The sequence below is a fragment of the Mesoplodon mirus genome (genome assembly GCF_964341445.2).
Source record: "Mesoplodon mirus genome assembly, chromosome: 1".
Lineage (NCBI taxonomy): Eukaryota > Metazoa > Chordata > Mammalia > Artiodactyla > Ziphiidae > Mesoplodon > Mesoplodon mirus.
Genome location: NC_138976.1, coordinates 75954181 through 75972767, shown reverse-complemented (window position 1 = coordinate 75972767; position 18587 = coordinate 75954181). Strand labels below are relative to the sequence as shown.

The following is an 18587-nucleotide window of genomic DNA, read 5'->3' as shown; positions in this document are numbered from 1 at the left end:
TTTCAGTGTGAGTGCCAGATATTTAGAAATCCTCATTAAACACAAATGTTCTCCAGTGTCCTGCACCACCCAATGACCAGGCATCCAAAACAAGTCCTTTCCACTTATTTCACAGATTCATAAAGCCCAGAATACATCACATTTTTCAACCTTGGCAATCAGTACATAATTAATACTCAGAAAGTACTTTTCCTAGAAGTAATAAATATTTTATTTTAGGCACTAAAATTTGTCCACGAGCCCTGCTTTTTAAATTCATAGTTAAATTTTGAAACTTATGTATGCTGTTTCTCAAATTTTTCAAAAACATACTACTTTAGAATCCTGAAATACTTAAACCTGCACTAAAGATATTACCAATCCACTTTTAATAATTTTTAGTGAATCCAGGTGCAATACTTGATGGATGAGATTTTATATGTAATATGAAACTGTCCCTTCGTCTAGTCAAATACATGTCTAAAAATATTTTTTCTTGCACTTAAATCAAGGTAGTATGTGTGTCCATTCAAATATAATGTAATTACTGTTTACAGAACACAGATAGTTTTTAATCATCTTTTGATATTTGGAGGATATTAATCTATAAAATTAATTAAAAGTTAATCTATATGAACTGTACATCTAAAAATGATTAACATGATGTACTTTACGTTACATATATTTTACCACAATAAAAAACTAATCTATAAAATAAAAGGTTATGGCTTGAAGTTTTACTCACTCTACAACTTAGGATGATATTTTTGGCAATTATTTCATTCTGGTTCTTTTCAGAAATTCCTGAACCACTTGTCTAAATACATCTGGTATTTACAGCAGATAACACACAGCACCAAACAGAAATGTAAAAAACAAGGAAGCAAGTAGAATTCCATGAAGACTGAAAGTTCACATCACATAGTTCATGCTCTTCATCCTTTAAGGTGAAATGTCAAAGACTGATTTGTTTCCAATTAACTCAAGCCTTGCTCAACATTTAAAACAGCAAGAACACAGTACATAAATTATCCCAAATAGTTATCTCCAAATTCTTCTTGGGAGCCAGGGAATGTCTCTATCTACCTCGTGGTATCTGTAGCATTGTAGAAAACTCATCAAGCTAGCAATGTGACTGGAGCAGTGGGCCTGAATCTGAGCTCACCGAAGGTCTGGGTCTCTTGGACAACAAATACAAGTGTGAAGATACCATAAATAAATAAATAAACTTTCTTCCTGATGGTAATACCTTCTTTTTCTTAGCATCTTATTTGCCAGTCCTTCTAAACATATGTAATCAAGTACACTTAAATCATTTGTTTAACATAAAATATCCCTTGCAGACTTCCCTGGTGGTGCAGTGGTTAAGAATCCGCCTGCCAATTCAGGGGACACGGGTTTGAGCCCTGGTGCGGGAAGATCCCACATGCCGCGGAGCAACTAAGCCCATGTACCACACCTACTGAGCCTGCACTCTAGAACCCGTGAGCCACAACTAATGAGCCCGTGTGCCACAACTACTGAAGCCCGTGCACCTAGAGCCCATGCTCCGCAACAAGAGAAGCCACCGCAATGAGAAGCCTGCGCACTGCAACAAAGAGTAGCCCCAGCTCGCCGCAACTAGAGAAAGCCTGCGTGCAGCAACGAAGATTCAACGGCGGACATACGTACATACATACATATATAAATAAATGAAATTTGAAAATAAATAAATAAATAAAATATCCCTTGCTTTTAGTTGTCAAGCGATTGTGCAAGCGTGTCTGTGTGTGTGTGTGTGCAAACTCCCAACCAGATTCATAAAATCAGGAAATGTTGCTTCCAATAAATATCACATGGTTTTCAATTAATTTCTGCTCACTAGCTAAGCAAGCAATTGACTCAAAATCTTCCAAGACAAATGTGGTAGAGTTGGCCCAACACTGTGACTCCAAACAGTCCATTTCAAGCTCTTTTCTGTCCCTAAAATACCATGTGGCCATGAGCCAGGTATTTCACCTTTTTAACTAAACTAAATTACTTGTAAAATAAGGATACCATCTTAACACAAACTGGATTTAAGCTTATAGGGGTATTGAAGGAGTAAAAAAGTGTTAGTTTTATTGCTACTTATATGCCTTCTAGGAAAAAAACAATAGGATAATATAAAGGGTGAAAAAATGATATGCATATACATGGCATTAATGTTGTTATATAGTTCAATATTAATCTACAAATTAAAAGGTTATAATGGAGGACTTAGAAGCTTTATTCATTCTACAATACAGGATAATATTTTTTGACAACTTCATCCCAGTTTTTTAATTCTTGAACCATTTTCCTAAATCCATTTGGTACTTTGTAAATTCCTTTGTAAAATCTCCTAACACGGAGTGTAATACAGAGCAGGTGATCAACAATTGTGCATTGAATCAACATGAACTGCGTGGTTCTGCCTTGTAAAAGAAATGCCTACCTTCCATGGGAAATTTTAATAACCCCACTACCTTTTAAGGTCTCTTCTTAATTATCTGAAGTATTTCAGTATGTTCACCTTAATTGCTTAGAAAAGCAAAGACACGTTTTGGCTTCACAGCCTATTCCTGGAACACTGTAAAAGAGTCAGCCATGAAATGTTCCCTATGTCAAAAATGATAGAAAGTTTGGAAAGTCGTTTTTGAAAGTTTGCCAGTTCTAAATATCTTGGCTGGTCTCATTTCCCTCTGCACCACACTAAGATTACATCTACTTATCAAGTGCCACTCCTGAGATTGATAATTCCATCACTTTCGTGTGTGCTTTTCCCTGAAGGAAAAAACCAGAGTCACCCCCATCCACGGAGTTATTCTGATTTCTTCAAAATACAGTTTCTCTGTTACCTCTAAACGGTTTGAATTTGTTCTCCAGGTCAAACTCTTGTCTTCCTAGTCGAGACAGGTCGATTCGTAAATCAGGGCATATGGCGTATTCCTCGATTGTTTTGCTGATCTGATAGATTTTGTCTGAGACGACATCTGGCGCAGGACCTAAAATTTGAAAATAATGCACCACCAAAAATAAATCTGCTTAAAAATTCAATCAGAGAAATGTTAGCTGCTCCTCCACCAAGCAGGAGAAAGATTCATTTGTGCTCTAGACAACGGTCAACAGTTCACAGTTCGATGTGCCTCGATATTTCTTATCCTTCCACTCTGGAGGAAATGTGGCCAGCCTCACCTGTTCCATGTAGGCCAATGACCCACATGTTGGTTTGTTTTAATCCACTTCTAAACAATGATATGTCTTCCCTGAAAATAGTTGCACACCTGCCAGGGAGACCTGGTTATGTCATCAGCTTTATTCAGGATATGAGACACAAACAGGATATGCATTTGACAGAACTGAGGGATTCCAGATTTTAACTGCAGCTTCCCAAGTGCACCTAGAGAAAGAAAATACAATTTCTACTCCCAGATCTGCTGCCTATTTGATGCATAAGCTGACCAGGGTACATTATTTTCCCCAATTCACACTCTCTAGTGACTCCCAAGTTTTTAAAGTGAGGTTTAAAATATCTGATGCACTTCCTCACAAGGTCAAGCTGACAGTTAAGGTGAAGTGATAGGCTTTAAATGAACTGAACATGAAATCAATGGTTGTCCTCCTTTAATTTTTCTTTTCTTTTTAATTTTTATATCTTCATGCAAGCAACTTCAGGTTTTTTACAATGAGTTTGGGAATCAAATAAATAAGTAGATTGAAAGATCTAAAACATAAATAATTGATAACTTTGTGTATTGATCTCACTCACCAGCTATATTATAACTTTCTACTGAACAGAAATTATTTCTTGATTTCTTTTATATCCCAGCACTTAGAGCTACACTGTCCAATTCAATAGCTGCTAGCCACATGTGGCTCTTGAACATTCGAAATGTGACTAGTCAAATTGACCTGTGCTGCAGTTATAAAATACACATCAAATTTTGAAGAGTTAATAGAAAAATAGAATACATCACATTAATATTTTTATAGTAACATGTTGAAGTGATAATATTTTGGATATATTAAGTTAAATAGAATACATTATTCATTTCACCTGCTTCTTTTTACTTTTTTAGGTACAAAGTGAATCAACTATAGATATACATGTATCCCCATATCCCCTCCCTCTTGCGTCTCCCTCCCACCCTCCCCATCCCACCCCTCTAGGTGGTCACAAAGCACTGAGCTGATCTCCCTGAGCTATGTGGCTGCTTCCCACTAGCTATCTATTTTACATTTGGTAGTCTATATATGTCCATGCCACTCTCTTCGTCCCAGCTTACCCTTCCACCTCCCCGTGTCCTCAAGTCCATTCTCTATGTCTGCGTCTTTATTCCTGTCCTGCCCCTAGGTTCTTCAGAACCATTTTTTTTATTCCATATATATGTGTTAGCATGCGGTATTTGTTTTTCTCTTTCTGACTTACTTCACTCTGTATGACACACTCTAGGTCCATCCACCTCACTACAAATAACTCAATTTCGTTTCTTTTTATGGCTGAGTAATATTCTATTGTATATATGTACCACATCTTCTTTATCCATTCATCTGTCGATGGACACTTAGGTTGCTTCCATGTCCTGGCTATTGTAAATAGAGCTGCAATGAACATTGTGGTACACGACTCTTTTTGAATTATAGTTTTCTCAGGGTATATGCCTAGTAGTGGGATTGCTGGGTCGTATGGTAGTTCTATTTGTAGTTTTTTAAGGAACCTCCATACTGTTCTCCATAGTGGCTGTATCAATTTACATTCCCATCAACAGTGCAAGAGGGTTCCCTTTTCTCCACACCCTCTCCAGCATTTATTTTTTGTAGATTTTTTGATGATGGCCATTCTGACCGGTGTGAGGTGATACCTCATTGTGGTTCTGATTTGCATTTCTCTAATGATTAATGATGTTGAGCATTCTTTCATGTGTTTGTTGGCAATCTGTATATCTTCTTTGGAGAAATGTCTATTTAGGTCTTCTGCCCATTTTTGGATTGGGTTGTTTGTTTTTTTGATATTGAGCTGCATGAGCTGCTTCACAATATATTTCTATTGCACAGTGCTGCCTTAGAGCATAGCACTGTTACCGTCTCCCAAAAAAGGTTCACTGAACATATAAAAAGGAATAATGATCAAACTCATCAAGTTGCATACCTTAAATATGTGCCGGTTTTTTATATATCAATTACATCTCAATAAAGCGGGGGAAGAGGGGGGGAAAGGAGTAGCAATAGCACCATTTCAGTGGGCGGAAAAGAGCCTAGTAGATTTTACCCACATTTTCTTGTATAGGAAAAGTGAAGACCACAGAGAAGTAAACATAGTCCTTCTCAACTTCACTCCTTACCATTTTTTTTTTACAACTTTATTGGAGTATAATTGCTTCACAATGGTGTGTTAGTTTCTGCTTTATAACAAAGTGAATCAGTTATACATATACATCTGTTCCCATATCTCTTCCCTCTTGCGTCTCCCTCCCTCCCACCCTCCCTATCCCACCCCTCTAGGTGGTCACAAAGCACCGAGCTGATCTCCCTGTGCTATGTGGCTGCTTCCCACTAGCTATCTACCTTACGTTTGGTAGTGTATATATGTCCATGCCACTCTCTCGCTTTGTCACAGCTTACCCTCCTCCCTCCCCATATCCTCAAGTCCATTCTCAAGTAAGTCTGTGTCTTTATTCTTGTTTTACCCCTTACCTTTTTTATTCTTTTGCAAAACTTAAAAAGTAAATAGTGTTATTTAGTTTTTGCATTTTTTAATGCTTGCCAGATGATACACATCTATCCCTCTGCCTTCCAGGCACCACACTATGTTCTTGGGATGTTTCCATCACATTTTAAAAGTCTCCATCTGAGTTTGTTTGCCAAAGCACACTGATTTCCAAAAGCAACACTGATAACCTTTGAGTTCATCAACATCCTCTGCATCCCTTCACATCTTCCCAGTTCTTGACATCTTCCACTCCAGTGACATCCCTCTTCATTTTAGTCAATTCCTAGTACAGTCATACCATAAGTATTATTGTCTTTTGATATGCTTCTTGCAAAAATATCAAATTGGAGTATCTTAATCCTAATCTAAACAAATTCCTAATCTTTCATCTACCCTACTTTGTACCCCTGTGAACCTGTTCTTCAGTCCTATACTGATGCCCAACGTCACTTGATTACTCCCAGGCCATCGGTCCCTTTCATTTCACTGGTCTCTTATCCCAGAAGGACCCTATGGTCTAGCATTTGAGCCTTGCCTTTGTTAGTATAATAAGACAAGCCAACATTTGTTGAAACTGACACATATCACATTTCACATCGTACGTGGAATTCAGCATTCACAAAAAGCAGATGAAGTAAGAATTATTAGTATCCTCATTTTCCAAATAAGGAAACTGAAATTGGAAGAGGTGACCTTAACAAAGGTCACATCACTCGTGTGACAGAGGCTGGGTTTGACTCCTAATAGTCTGATGTCAGCTCAGACACTCTTAACAACTGCCAGCCCCACATTATACTCTGCCATGCCCACACTGCCATTCCCCAATCCCAGGACATCACCATCATCTGCTCCATTGCTGCTATTCCCATACTCCCCCCATGCATCGCTGAAGGCAGTCATGAAATTACACCAACTGGCTCCCCCGAAGAATGAGACTGCTTAACTTCAACTCGGTCCTCACAACCCCTCAGGAATCCTCAACAAATTTCCCAGAGGACCTTTTAGAAAACATCTCCATTTATCCCCTTCTCTATCCTTTCCCCATTATCTTAGCAAGTTACATTTCCTCTTCTTTGTTTTCAACAGATATAGGCAACTATTTCCCAAAACTTCCACTCTGCACCCTCAAAGTGCTTCTTTCCCTCATCTCTGCCTCCTTACTCAGAAGTTCTACCTATTTCTTGGAATCTAGGTTCCAAATGAGCTCCACAGCTTATGAGTTCTGTGACACTGGGCAAGTTTTTTAAACCATGAGGATTAAATGAGAACATGTATGTAAAGTTCTGACTCTGAAGCTTGGCACACTGTAATTATTTTAAAAAATCAGTATTTTTATTACTGATTCCTTTTGTCCTCTAGCACCTTCTCCCCTATTTAAAACATGCTCAGAAAGGTCCTGTCCTCTAAATAATTTAAAAGCAACATAGTTTTAGATGTGTCCTATTTCCCTGGATGTGCCTACTAATTCTATAGACACTTCGCTTTTAACTTATGCCATAAAATGTATTTGTATGACACCCAATAGAAGAGATGAATGTCTGCAACTTCAGATGAAGGATAACATGGTAAAACTCACTCTAAGTGGGAAGAAACCAACTGAATCTCTCTATGCCATTAGGAATGTTAGTCTCATTAATGATGCCAAGACATGTAAACATGAAGAATTAAATGTAAGAGGAAGGACTTTCAACAGAGTTAAAGGCCAAACAATAAGTTCAACCCCCTCCCCCTCATCAGGATATGACTGAACAGGTCTCAAAACCTCCTGTAATTCGGCCTACGAAATGGTTATTTAAATAATATCTTCCCCTTTTATGCCTCACAAGTTATCATAGAGATGACTGAGATTCTCTCACAAGATATGAAGTCAGACATTAATTTAAATGATTAAATACATTATTTAGTTTGGCAACTTATATATTACATTGCTCTACAAATTGCCATTTTCTGAGCTCATGAAATGTCCTGTGTTATCAGTGTGCAGAACACCTATGCATTGCATACTTTTTCTCGAAATATTCAGTAGCTGCTGCAAGACTAGATGTTGGCCCTAGGTGTGCTTCTTAGTGAAGCAGGTTTCTTGAATCACACTTTCAAGAATGAGGCTCTTCATAAGGTGTTTTTTTTAACATGATGTGAGTAATGTTCTTTCTTTGGATAATGTCCAAAATGGCTGCAAGGAGGGGGCAATCGTGTACTTCCCCTTCAGGACGTGCTATTTTGCCTGGGCCAGTAATGCTTCATAATGGCAACAGTTGTTGGTTAAAATTCAGCTCCCACCCACATATACACGAAGACTCAGTATTCTAGATTAAAAGAGATTTAAGAGACTTAAAAACCAAATGCAGGGGGGTGGGATGAGTTGGGAGATTGGGATTGATATATTTACACTACTATGTATAAAATAGGTAACTAATGAGAACCTACTACATAGCACAGGTAACTCTACTCAGTGCTCTGTGGTGGCCTAAATGGGAAGGAAATCTTAAAAAGAGGGGATATATGTATACGTATAACTAATTCACTTTGCTGTACAGCAGAAAGTAACACAACATTGTAAAGCAACTATACTCCAATAAAAATTAATTTAAAAAATAAATAGGGTGGGTGGAGCCGGGCCCTGGCCCTCACGTGGGCTGGGCCGTGTCTAGGGGCGACTGTAGAGACAGCGGGGGGTTCTTCAGGCTTTAAGCAGCCTGCCTGCTGATGGGGAGGGCTCTGTTCCCACGTTACTTGTTTGGCCCCGAGGCTTCCCAGCTCCGGCACCTGTAGGCTGTTGGGTGGGACGAGGTGCGGTATCCATGCTAACGAGGCAAACACGCAGCCACCATGTTCACGTGGATGAACGGCCCCAGGGTGAGGGACAGCCACCCCGCCTCTCCAGGGGACTCTCCAAGACCAGCAGCTGGCGAGTCACAACTACTGAGCCTGTGTGCCAAAACTACTGCGGCCCATACACCACAACTATTGCAGCCCACGCGCCTAGAGCCCGTGCTCCGCAACAGGAAAAGCCACCGTGAGAGGCCCAGGCACCGCAGCAAAGAGTGGCCCCCGCAACTAGAGAAAGCCCGCGTGCAGCAACGAAGACCTAAAGCAGCTAAAAATAATAAATAAATAAAATAAATAAGTTAATAAATAAATAAATACATAAATACATAAAATTAAAATTTAAAAAAACAAATGAAATGCATGGTTCTGGGATAAATCTTGGTTTGAACAAAACAGATGTGAATAACATCTGGGGGATACTTGGAAAATTCTGAATACAGATTAGGTTTTAGATGATATTAGAGAATTACTATTATTTTTGTTAGGTGTGATCATGTAGTTATATAGGAATACGTCTTTATTTTAAAGAGATGTCAGAAATATTTAGGTGCAAAATATCTTCATGCTGTAATTTATCTTAAAATTCTTCAGAGGAAAAAAATAAGCAAAATGGAAAAACAAAGTAATGGATATATGGTATCCATTTATTATCCTTCCTACCTTTACATATGTTCAAAAACATTTTTAATTCACCCCTATACACGTATCCCACCCCACTAGGACTTCTAAACTATAAATTTCTATAAATATAAGAAAAAGTGAAATAATTCTAGGCATGTCAGTGAGAGAAAGTCAACACTATAGGAAAGAGAGAAAGTAGGACTTATGCTAAGGAGTCATCTGTCTGACCATGTGACCTTGAGCAAACAGCCTCTCAGGGCTTTGATTTGTTCACCTATAAAATGACAGGAATGATCTAAATGACTTTGAGGGTCTGTTCCAACTTTAAAATCCAGAGTCCTTCCATGTCAGATAAGCATCAACATTCAACCGTTTCACTGTGCTGAGGAGTACAGAGAACCAAAATGGGTTTGAGACCCCGTTATACCATTTTCTCATCATGTCACCCTGGGCGACGTGATGCTTAATTTTATGTGTCAACTTGCTTTGGCCACAGAGAGCCCAGATGTTCATTTAAACGTTGTTCTGGGTATGTCTGTGAGGGTGTTTCTGGGTAAGATTAGCATTTGAATCAGTAGACTGAGTACAGCAGATTGCCCTCCCCAGTGTGGCTCGGCCTCATCCAACCCACTGAAGGCCTGGACAGAAGAAAAAACTGAGAAAGGGAGAATCCACTCTCCGCCTGACTGTTTCCAGCTGACACACGGGCCCCTCCTGACTCAGACTGGACCTTACACTCTGCTGCTTCTCAGGCCTTCGGACTCAGATCAGAGCCATAACATCCATTGGCTCTCCTGGGCCTCCAGCTTGCTGACCAAAGATCTTGGGACTTCGCAGCCTCCATAATTACATGAGCCAATTCCTTATAATAAATCTCTATACAGATCTTCCTCAACTTACAAATGGAGTTATAGTCCAATCAACCCATTGTAAATTGAAAATATCATAAGTCAAAAATGCATTTAATACACCTAACATCATGGCTTAGCCTAGCCTACCTTAAGAGTGCTCAGGACACCGACGTTAGTCAACACTTTTACAAAATCATCTATCACAAAGCCTATTTTATAGTAAAGTGCTGAATACCTCATATAATTTATTGAATACTTACCGAGACTAAAAAACAAAAATGATTGAATGGGTACAGAACGGTTGTAAGTGTACTGGCTGTTTACCCTTGTGATTGGGTGGGAACTGCATTCGCTGCCCCTGCCCAGGATCACGAGAGAGAATCACACCACGCACACATTGCTAGCCCAGGAAAAGATCAAAATTCAAAATTCAAATGAAGTAGTTTCTATTGAATGCATATTGCTTTTACACCATTGTAAAGTCAAAAAATCTCTAAATCAAACCATCGTAGGTTGGAGCCCGTCTATGTGTCCTATTGGTTCTGCTTCTCTGGAAAACCCTGACTAATACAGGCACCTCACTAGATTTTTCTGAGCCATTTTCTCTCTGCCTTGCTTGTCCACCATCAGTGGGTCACCATAAGACTATGACAATATAAGAAGAAAGAAATCATGACAATTAGGGCATATTCTGAACCACATACCTCCATTGGCAACATTAAATTTCACTCCAAACTCTCCCCCTGGTCCTCCAGGGCAGTGGCTGGCTGTCAGGATGATTCCACCAGCTGCTTTGATCTTTCTGATAATGCAGGATACAGCAGGTGTCGACAAGATGCCATTCTGTCCAATAATCAGCCGACCAATCTAGATTAGCCAAGGAAAACTAATCAATCCAGTTACATGGGATTGAAGTGCATTTCAATGAGAAAGTGTCCCAGGCTCTGTGAGCACACACTAATCACTTGGCAAAAAGAACTGAGTGGGGTTAAGGTAGGGGGCATGTGTAGGGGGGTGGGGGGAAGGGTAGTTCAGGCGTTGTCTTTCCTTCCCCATGTCTTCAAGACCATTTGGGACACCCACATCTCCCAGTCAGTTATTAACCTGTAAATGGGATCTGCCTCATTGATTTTCAGTAGTTTAAAACACCTGCTTTTGCTGTACACCTGAAACTAATGACATTGTTAATCACCTATACTCCAATATGAAACAAAAATTTTTTTAATATATTAAAAAAAACACCCACTTCTGATGACCAAAGGGTTAGCTTGAATCGCACGAGAAGTTCTTAGTTTGTTACCGGATTAGAAACTGCACGTGTACATGCTGGAAATTACAAGAAAAAAAAACAGAGCACTTCTCTGCTTCACCTTCCTTCTCTGCCTCAGCACAAGCTCACACAGCAGGGACCTGATCTGCTATATCCTCATCGTCTGCAAGTGTATTTTAACTGCACTTGGAAGGCCCAGTCTCCTGAAGGCAGAAGTCCTATTTTGGCAGCATGTGCTAGGGACACTGGAGAAATCCAGCCATGCCAGGCAGAGATCTGGAGGTAATCCATCAGCGTGGTCAGACTCTCTATAGCTACAAAACTGATTTTTTTAAAAAGAAAGGAAACAGCATAGCCCTACAGAGTATTACTCCAAATGCTTTGTTTTAAAATAGGGCCCAGGGCTTCCCTGGTGGCGCAGTGGTTGAGAGTCCGCCTGCCGATGCAGGGGACACTGGTTCGTGCCCCCGTCCGGGAAGATCCCACGTGCCGCGGAGCGGCTGGGTCCGTGAGCCATGGCCACTGAGCCTGCGTGTCCGGAGCCTGTGCTCCGCAACGGGAGAGGCCAAAACAGTGAGAGGCCCGCGTACCGCAAAAAAAATAATAAAATAAATAAATAAATAAATAAAATAAAATAGGGCCCAACGTCATCCAATCCAGTGGTTCTCAAATCTTGCTACAAATCAGAATCATTAGTGAAGCCTAGAAAATTCTAGTACTAAGTAGTCTAGTAGTCTAGTCCAGTACTAAGACTGCATTCCAGACCAATTACATTGGAATCTCGGGGTGGGATCCTGAGCTCCACAGTTGTTTCCAGCATTCAGCCAAGTTTGGTGATCAAACCCCCTCACTACTCAAAGGGCTAGGGGCATGGGCATTACCTGCGAGCCTGGGAGAAATGCTAAACCTCAAGCCCTACCCCACACCTACTAAATAAGAATCAGTATTTAGCAAGATCCCTACCCCTTCTCCACATAATTCATTTGTCTATTAACGTTTGAGAAGTACCGACATAGCCCAGCAACCAAAACCAGCTCCCATGTCCAGCTCAACAGCAGTTACCCTGGCACCAACGATAGCATTGCTGGAAGTAGGTCACTGCCCAGATATGACAATGAGAAAATATACAAAAAAAAAAAAAATTTAAAGGGCAAACACAAGAGCTCCAAAAACAAAGCAGTCTTGTGATAATTTAGTATAGAAAGACCCACACTCCACAACCTCCCCAGAGTACCTATTTTCAAGTGGATGAGGCAGATTATAAACAAATAAGCCTAATAGTAGTAGTGGTAGTAGTAATTACTAGTTAGATACATATTGGAAAAAATCAGCAGGTTTCTGTGATAGAGAATAATGGGGTGTTAATTTTAATAGTAACAGTAACAATTATAATAGCTAAGGGAGCTTGGATTTTATTCTAAGTACAAGGGGAATCCATAGAAGGGTTTTAAGCAGTGGAAGTGACCTGATATCAGTTACATTTTTTAAAGATCATGGTCTGAGCAATCCAAAAGATCGTATTAAAAAGCAAGTCATTCAGGCTTCCCTGGTGGCGCAGTGGTTGAGAGTCCGCCTGCCGATGCAGGGGACACGGGTTTGTGCCCCGGTCCGGGAAGATCCCACATGCCGCGGAGCGACTGGGCCCGTGAGCCATGGCTGCTGAGCCTGCGCGTCCGGAGCCTGTGCTCCGCAACGGGAGAGGCCACAACAGTGAGAGGCCTGCATACCGCAAAAAAATAAAAAAAATAAAAATAAAAAGCAAGTCATTCACATCAGCAAAGCATTCCAATGACTGTCCTTGTCTCCCACCAACCCCAGGTAAAGTCAAAGTCTTCATGGTCTACCAGGCCCTACATGATCTGACCGCCATCACCTGCCATTCTCCACTTCCCTCCCTCTCTCTGCTCCAGCCACACTGGATGGTTTGCTGTTCCTCACACACATCAAGCGTGCTCAGTGCCTTTCCATTGCTCTTTCCTCTCCTTAGAGCACTCTTATCCAGGTATTCATAAGCCTGCCCCACCCCATCCTTTGGGTTACTGTTTCAACGTCAACTAATCAAAGATAGCACCCTTGACAACCCTATACAGTACAGCACCCATGAGTCCCAAATTTCTCTACTGTCCTCTATTTTCTTTATCCTGTTTAGTCTTCTGTATTACACATATTATCCCTTAATATTTTCCATTTTATTTATTTTCCCACTATATATAAATTCTAAGGACTTTGGTTTTTTCACGGCTATACTCTGAGTATCTAAAACAAACTTAGCATATACTAAGTACACAATAAATATATGTTGAATTAATTAATTGAAAAAAATGAATGAATGATGAGTGAGTGGCTGCAATATGAAAAATGCATTAGAGACTGACAAGCGCAAAAGGAGAAAGATCAGATGGAAGGCTCTCACGGCAGAGCTGAGTGTGGACAGCATCTTGGACTAGACCAGAGGCAGCAGAAATGAAGAGAAGTGATTACATATGAATATATTTTTGGAAGGAGAATGAACAGAACATGTGGGTGGAATGAAATACAGAAGAGAGGTGCTATAGTAGCCAGCCTCTACGATGGCCCCCAATGATCTGTGCATTCTGGCATTCATGCCACGGTGCAGGACCCTCCCACAGCAAATAAGGCAGACCTGAGTGATTAGTAGAACATTGCAGAAGTGATGGTGTGTAACTTCCAATAAATGACATTGCTGCTTCTGCCTTGCTCTCTTAGATTGTTCACTCTGGGGGGAGCAGCCACCATGTCACCAGGACACTCAAGGAGCCCTGTGTAGTCACCTGAATGGAGAGGACCTGAAACCTCCCACCAACAGCCAGCACCCACTTGCCAGCCGTGCAGGTGAGCTACCTTGCACTAGATCCTCCAGCCCTTCAAGCCTTCATATGACAAAGCCCCCACCAATATGCAACTGTGACTGAGTCAGAACAACCTACCTCCTGTCCCACAGAAACTGTAATAGTAAATATTTGTTTATCTTAAGCCACTAAGTTTTGTCATAATTTCTTACACAGAAATAAATAACTAAAACAGGAGCAGTGAGGAAAGGAGCCAACTCACAGCTTCTACCTTTAATAATTTGATGGATGGTGGTGCCATTGATTGAGATGGGAAAGACAAAGGACAAAAATTACACTCATATTTTATCCAGAGCCAAGATAAATCATGTTCCACAAGCTTTTGTTAAAATTTATTTAGTCATTCAACTTATTTTATTGAGTATTACCATGAAACAGGCAATGCAGAAAACCCTGCAGGTACAGTAATGAATACAAATTAATCACTACCCTCAAGGAGTAAACCTACAGATTCAAGAATGTGAAAAATATTTGTAACTTTTGTTCATAATTTTCTCTCTCTCCCATTTTTCAGGATTATTCTTAAAGAAATAATCTTTAAAGGGGAAAAAGGTACGTATGTGTAGACATTTCCTACAGTGGTATTCATTAGAGGTAAAAATTTTTTTTAAATCATTATAAGTGTCTAATAATGAAGAACCTGTAAAATAAAGTGTGATGTATCAACTTATGGAATATTCTTCAGCCATCTAAAAGGATTATTATAAAGACCGAGCACCTGTGGCAGACTTGGTGAGCAGTCCACAAAAAGTTATGCTCTCCTTTCACAGGGCAGAACTGTTGCTGGGCAGCAGCTGCCCAGCCAGGGGCTACATTTTCCAGACCACCCTTGCATCTAGGTGTGGCCACATGACGAGTTCTCGCAATGAGTGATAAACTACTATGAGAATGAGAACAGAAGTAACGTGTGTTCCTTCTGGGCTAAGGATGTTAAGGAGTAGATACATCTTCTCCTCACTGCTTATTTCCCCTTCCACACACTCAACACAGGTGACCACACAGCTCGAGGAGATGCCAGAGCAAGAAGACGGAAAGAACCTGGGTGCCTAACTCACAGGATGGACAAGAGCCTTTGTTCACCAGCAAAATCCCCGTTGGACTATTACGTGAGTGAGAAATAATTTTCTATTGTTTTTAAGGGAATAAAAATTGCCGAGGAGACCTTCAAGTCTCCTGGCAGAGGAGTAAGACGTGGAGATCACCTTCCTCCCCACAAATACATCAGAAATACATCTACATGTAGAACAACTCCTACAGAACACCTACTGAATGCGGGCAGAAGACCCGACTTCCCAAAAGCCGTGTGGCTGACAGGGTCTTGGTGCTCCGGCCAGGTGTCAGGCCTGTGCCTCTGAGGTGGGAGAGCCGAGTTCAGGACATTGGTCCACCACAGACCTCCTGGCTCCACGTAATATCAAATGGCAAAAGCTCTCCCAGAGATCACCATCTCAACACTAAGACCCAACTCCACTCAATGACCAGCAAGCTACAGTGCTGGACACCCAAAGCCAAACAATTAGCAAGACAGGAACACAACTGCACCCATTAGCAGAGAGGCTGCCTAAAATCATAATAAGGTCACAGACACCCCAAAACACACCACCGGACATGGTCCTGCCCACCAGAAAGACAAGATCCAGCCTCATCCACCAGAACGCAGGCACCAGTCCCCTCCAACAGGAAGCCTACACAACCCACTGAACCAACCTTAGCTACTGGGGGCAGACACCAAAAACAATGGGAACTAAGAACCTGCAGCCTGCAAAAAGGAGACCCCAAACACAGTAAGTTAAGCAAAATGAGAAGACAGAGAAACACACAGCAGATGAAGGAGCAAGGTAAAAACCCACCAGACCAAACAAATGAAGAGGAAATACAGTCTACCTGAAAAAGAATTCAGAGTAATGATAGTAAACATGATCCAAAATCTTGGAAATAGAATGGAGAAAATACAAGAAACATTTAACAAGGATCTAGAAGAACTAAAGAGCAAACAAACAATGATGAACAACATAATAAATGAAATTAAAAATTCTCTAGAAGGAATCAATAGCAGAATAACTGAGGCAGAAGAACGGATAAGGGACCGGGAAGATAAAATAGTGGAAATAACTACCACAGAGCAGAATAAAAAAAAGGAATGAAAAGAATTAAGGACAGGCTCAGAGACCTCTGGGACAACACTAAATGCACCAACATTCGAATCATACGGGTTCCAGAAGAAGTAGAGAAAAAGAAAGGGACTGAGAAAATATTTGAAGAGATTATAGTTCAAAACTTCCCTAATATGGGAAAGGAAATAGTCAATCAAGTCCAGGAAGTGCAGAGAGTCCCACACAGGATAAATCCAAGGAGAAACACACCAAGACACATATTAATCAAACTATCAAAAATTAAATACAAAGAAAAAATATTAAAAGCAGCAAGGGAAAAACAACAAATAACATACAAGGGAATCCCCATAAGGTTAACAGCTGATCTTTCAACAGAAACTCTGCAAGCCAGAAGGGAGCGGCAGGACATATTTAAAGTGATAAAAGGGAAAAACCTACAACCAAGATTACTCTACCCAGCAGGGATCTCATTCAGATTCGATGGAGGAATTAAAACCTTTACAGACAAGCAAAAGCTGAGAGAATTCAGCACCACCGAACTAGCTGTACAACAAATACTAAAGGAACTTCTCTAGCAGGAAACATAAGAGAAGGAAAAGAACTACAAAAACAAACCCAAACAATTAAGAAAATGGTAATAGGAACATACATATCGATAACTACCTTAAATGTAAATGGATTAAATGCTCCAACCAAAAGACATAGACTGGCTGAATGGATACAACAACAAGACCCATATATATACTGTCTACAAGAGACCCATTTCAGACCTAGGGACACATACACACTGAAAGTGAGGGGATGGAAAAAGATATTCCATGCAAATGGAAATCAAAATAAAGCTAGAGTAGCAATTCTCATATCACACAAAATAGACTTTAAAACAAATATTACAAGAGACAAAGAAGGACACTACATAAGGATCAAGAGATCAATCCAAGAAGAAGATATAACAATTGTAATTATTTATGCACCCAACATAGGAGCACCTCAATACATAAGGCAAATGCTAACAGCTATAAAAGGGGAAATCGACAGTAACTCAATCATAGTAGGGGACTTTAACACCCCACTTTCACCAACGGACAGACCATCCAAAGTGAAAATAAATAAGGAAACACAAGCTTTAAAGGATACATTAAACAAGATGAACTTAACTGATATTTATAGGACATTCCATCCAAAAAAACAGAATACATTTTCTTCTCAAGTGCTCATGGAACATTATCCAGGATAGACCATATCTTGGATAACAAATCTAGCCTTGGTAAATTTAAGAAAACTGAAATCGTATCAAGTATCTTTTCCTACCACAACGCTATGAGACTAGATATCAATTACAGGAAAAAATCTGTAAAAAATACAAATACATGGAGACTAAACAATATACTACTTAATAACCAAGAGATCACTGAAGAAATCAAAGAGGAAATCAAAACATACCTAGAAACAAATGACAATGAAATCACGATGACCCAAAACCTATGGGATGCAGCAAAAGCAGTTTTAAGAGGGAAGTTTATAGCAGTACAACCCTACCTCAAGAAACAAGAAACATCTCAAATAACCTAACCTTACACCTAAAGCAATTAGAGAAAAAAGAACAAAAAAACCCCCAAACTTAGCAGAAGGAAAGAAATCATAAAGAGCAGAACAGAAATAAATGAAAAAGAAATAAAGGAAACAATAGCAAAGATCAGTAAAACTAAAAGCTGGTTCTTTGAGAAGATAAACAAAATTGATAAACCATTAGCCAGACGCATCAAGAAAAAAGGGGAGAAGACTCAAATCAATAGAATTAGAAATGAAAAAGGAGAATTAACAACTGACACTGAAGAAATACAAAGGATCATGAGAGATTACTACAACCTATTATATGCCAATAAAATGGACAAACTGGAAGAAATGGACACATTCTTAGAAAAGCACAACCTTCCGAGACTGAACCAGGAAGAAATAGAAAATATAAACAGGCCAATCACAGGCACTGAAATTGAGACTGTGATTAAAAATCTTCCAACAAACAAAAGCCCAGGACCAGATGGCTTCACAGGCGAATTCTATCAAACATTTAGAGAAGTGCTAACACCTATCCTTTTCAAACTCTTCCAAAATATAGCAGAGGGAGGAACACTCCCAAACTCATTCTACGAGGCCACCATCACTCTGATACCAAAACCAGACAAAGATGTCACAAGGAAAGAAAACTACAGGCCAATATCACTGATGAACATAGATGCAAAAATCCTCAACAAAATACTAGCAAACTGAATCCAACAGCACATTAAAAGGATCATACACCATGATCAAGTGGGGCTTATCCCAGGAATGCAAGGATTTTTC

At 40.0% G+C, this 18587-nt stretch overlaps 1 protein-coding gene across 1 annotated transcript in view; it reads right to left on the bottom strand.

The window, feature by feature from the left end:
* Nucleotides 1-18587, bottom strand: part of PGM5 (phosphoglucomutase 5) — a 192933-nt gene that overhangs the window by 159143 nt on the left and 15203 nt on the right. Inside the window, exons 2-3 of the mRNA XM_082612658.1 lie at nucleotides 10695-10857; nucleotides 2838-2984 (exon numbers count right to left, since the gene is read on the bottom strand). Of these exons, the coding sequence (XP_082468784.1) occupies nucleotides 2838-2984; nucleotides 10695-10857 (310 nt within the window). The remainder of the gene's footprint in view (nucleotides 1-2837; nucleotides 2985-10694; nucleotides 10858-18587) is intronic.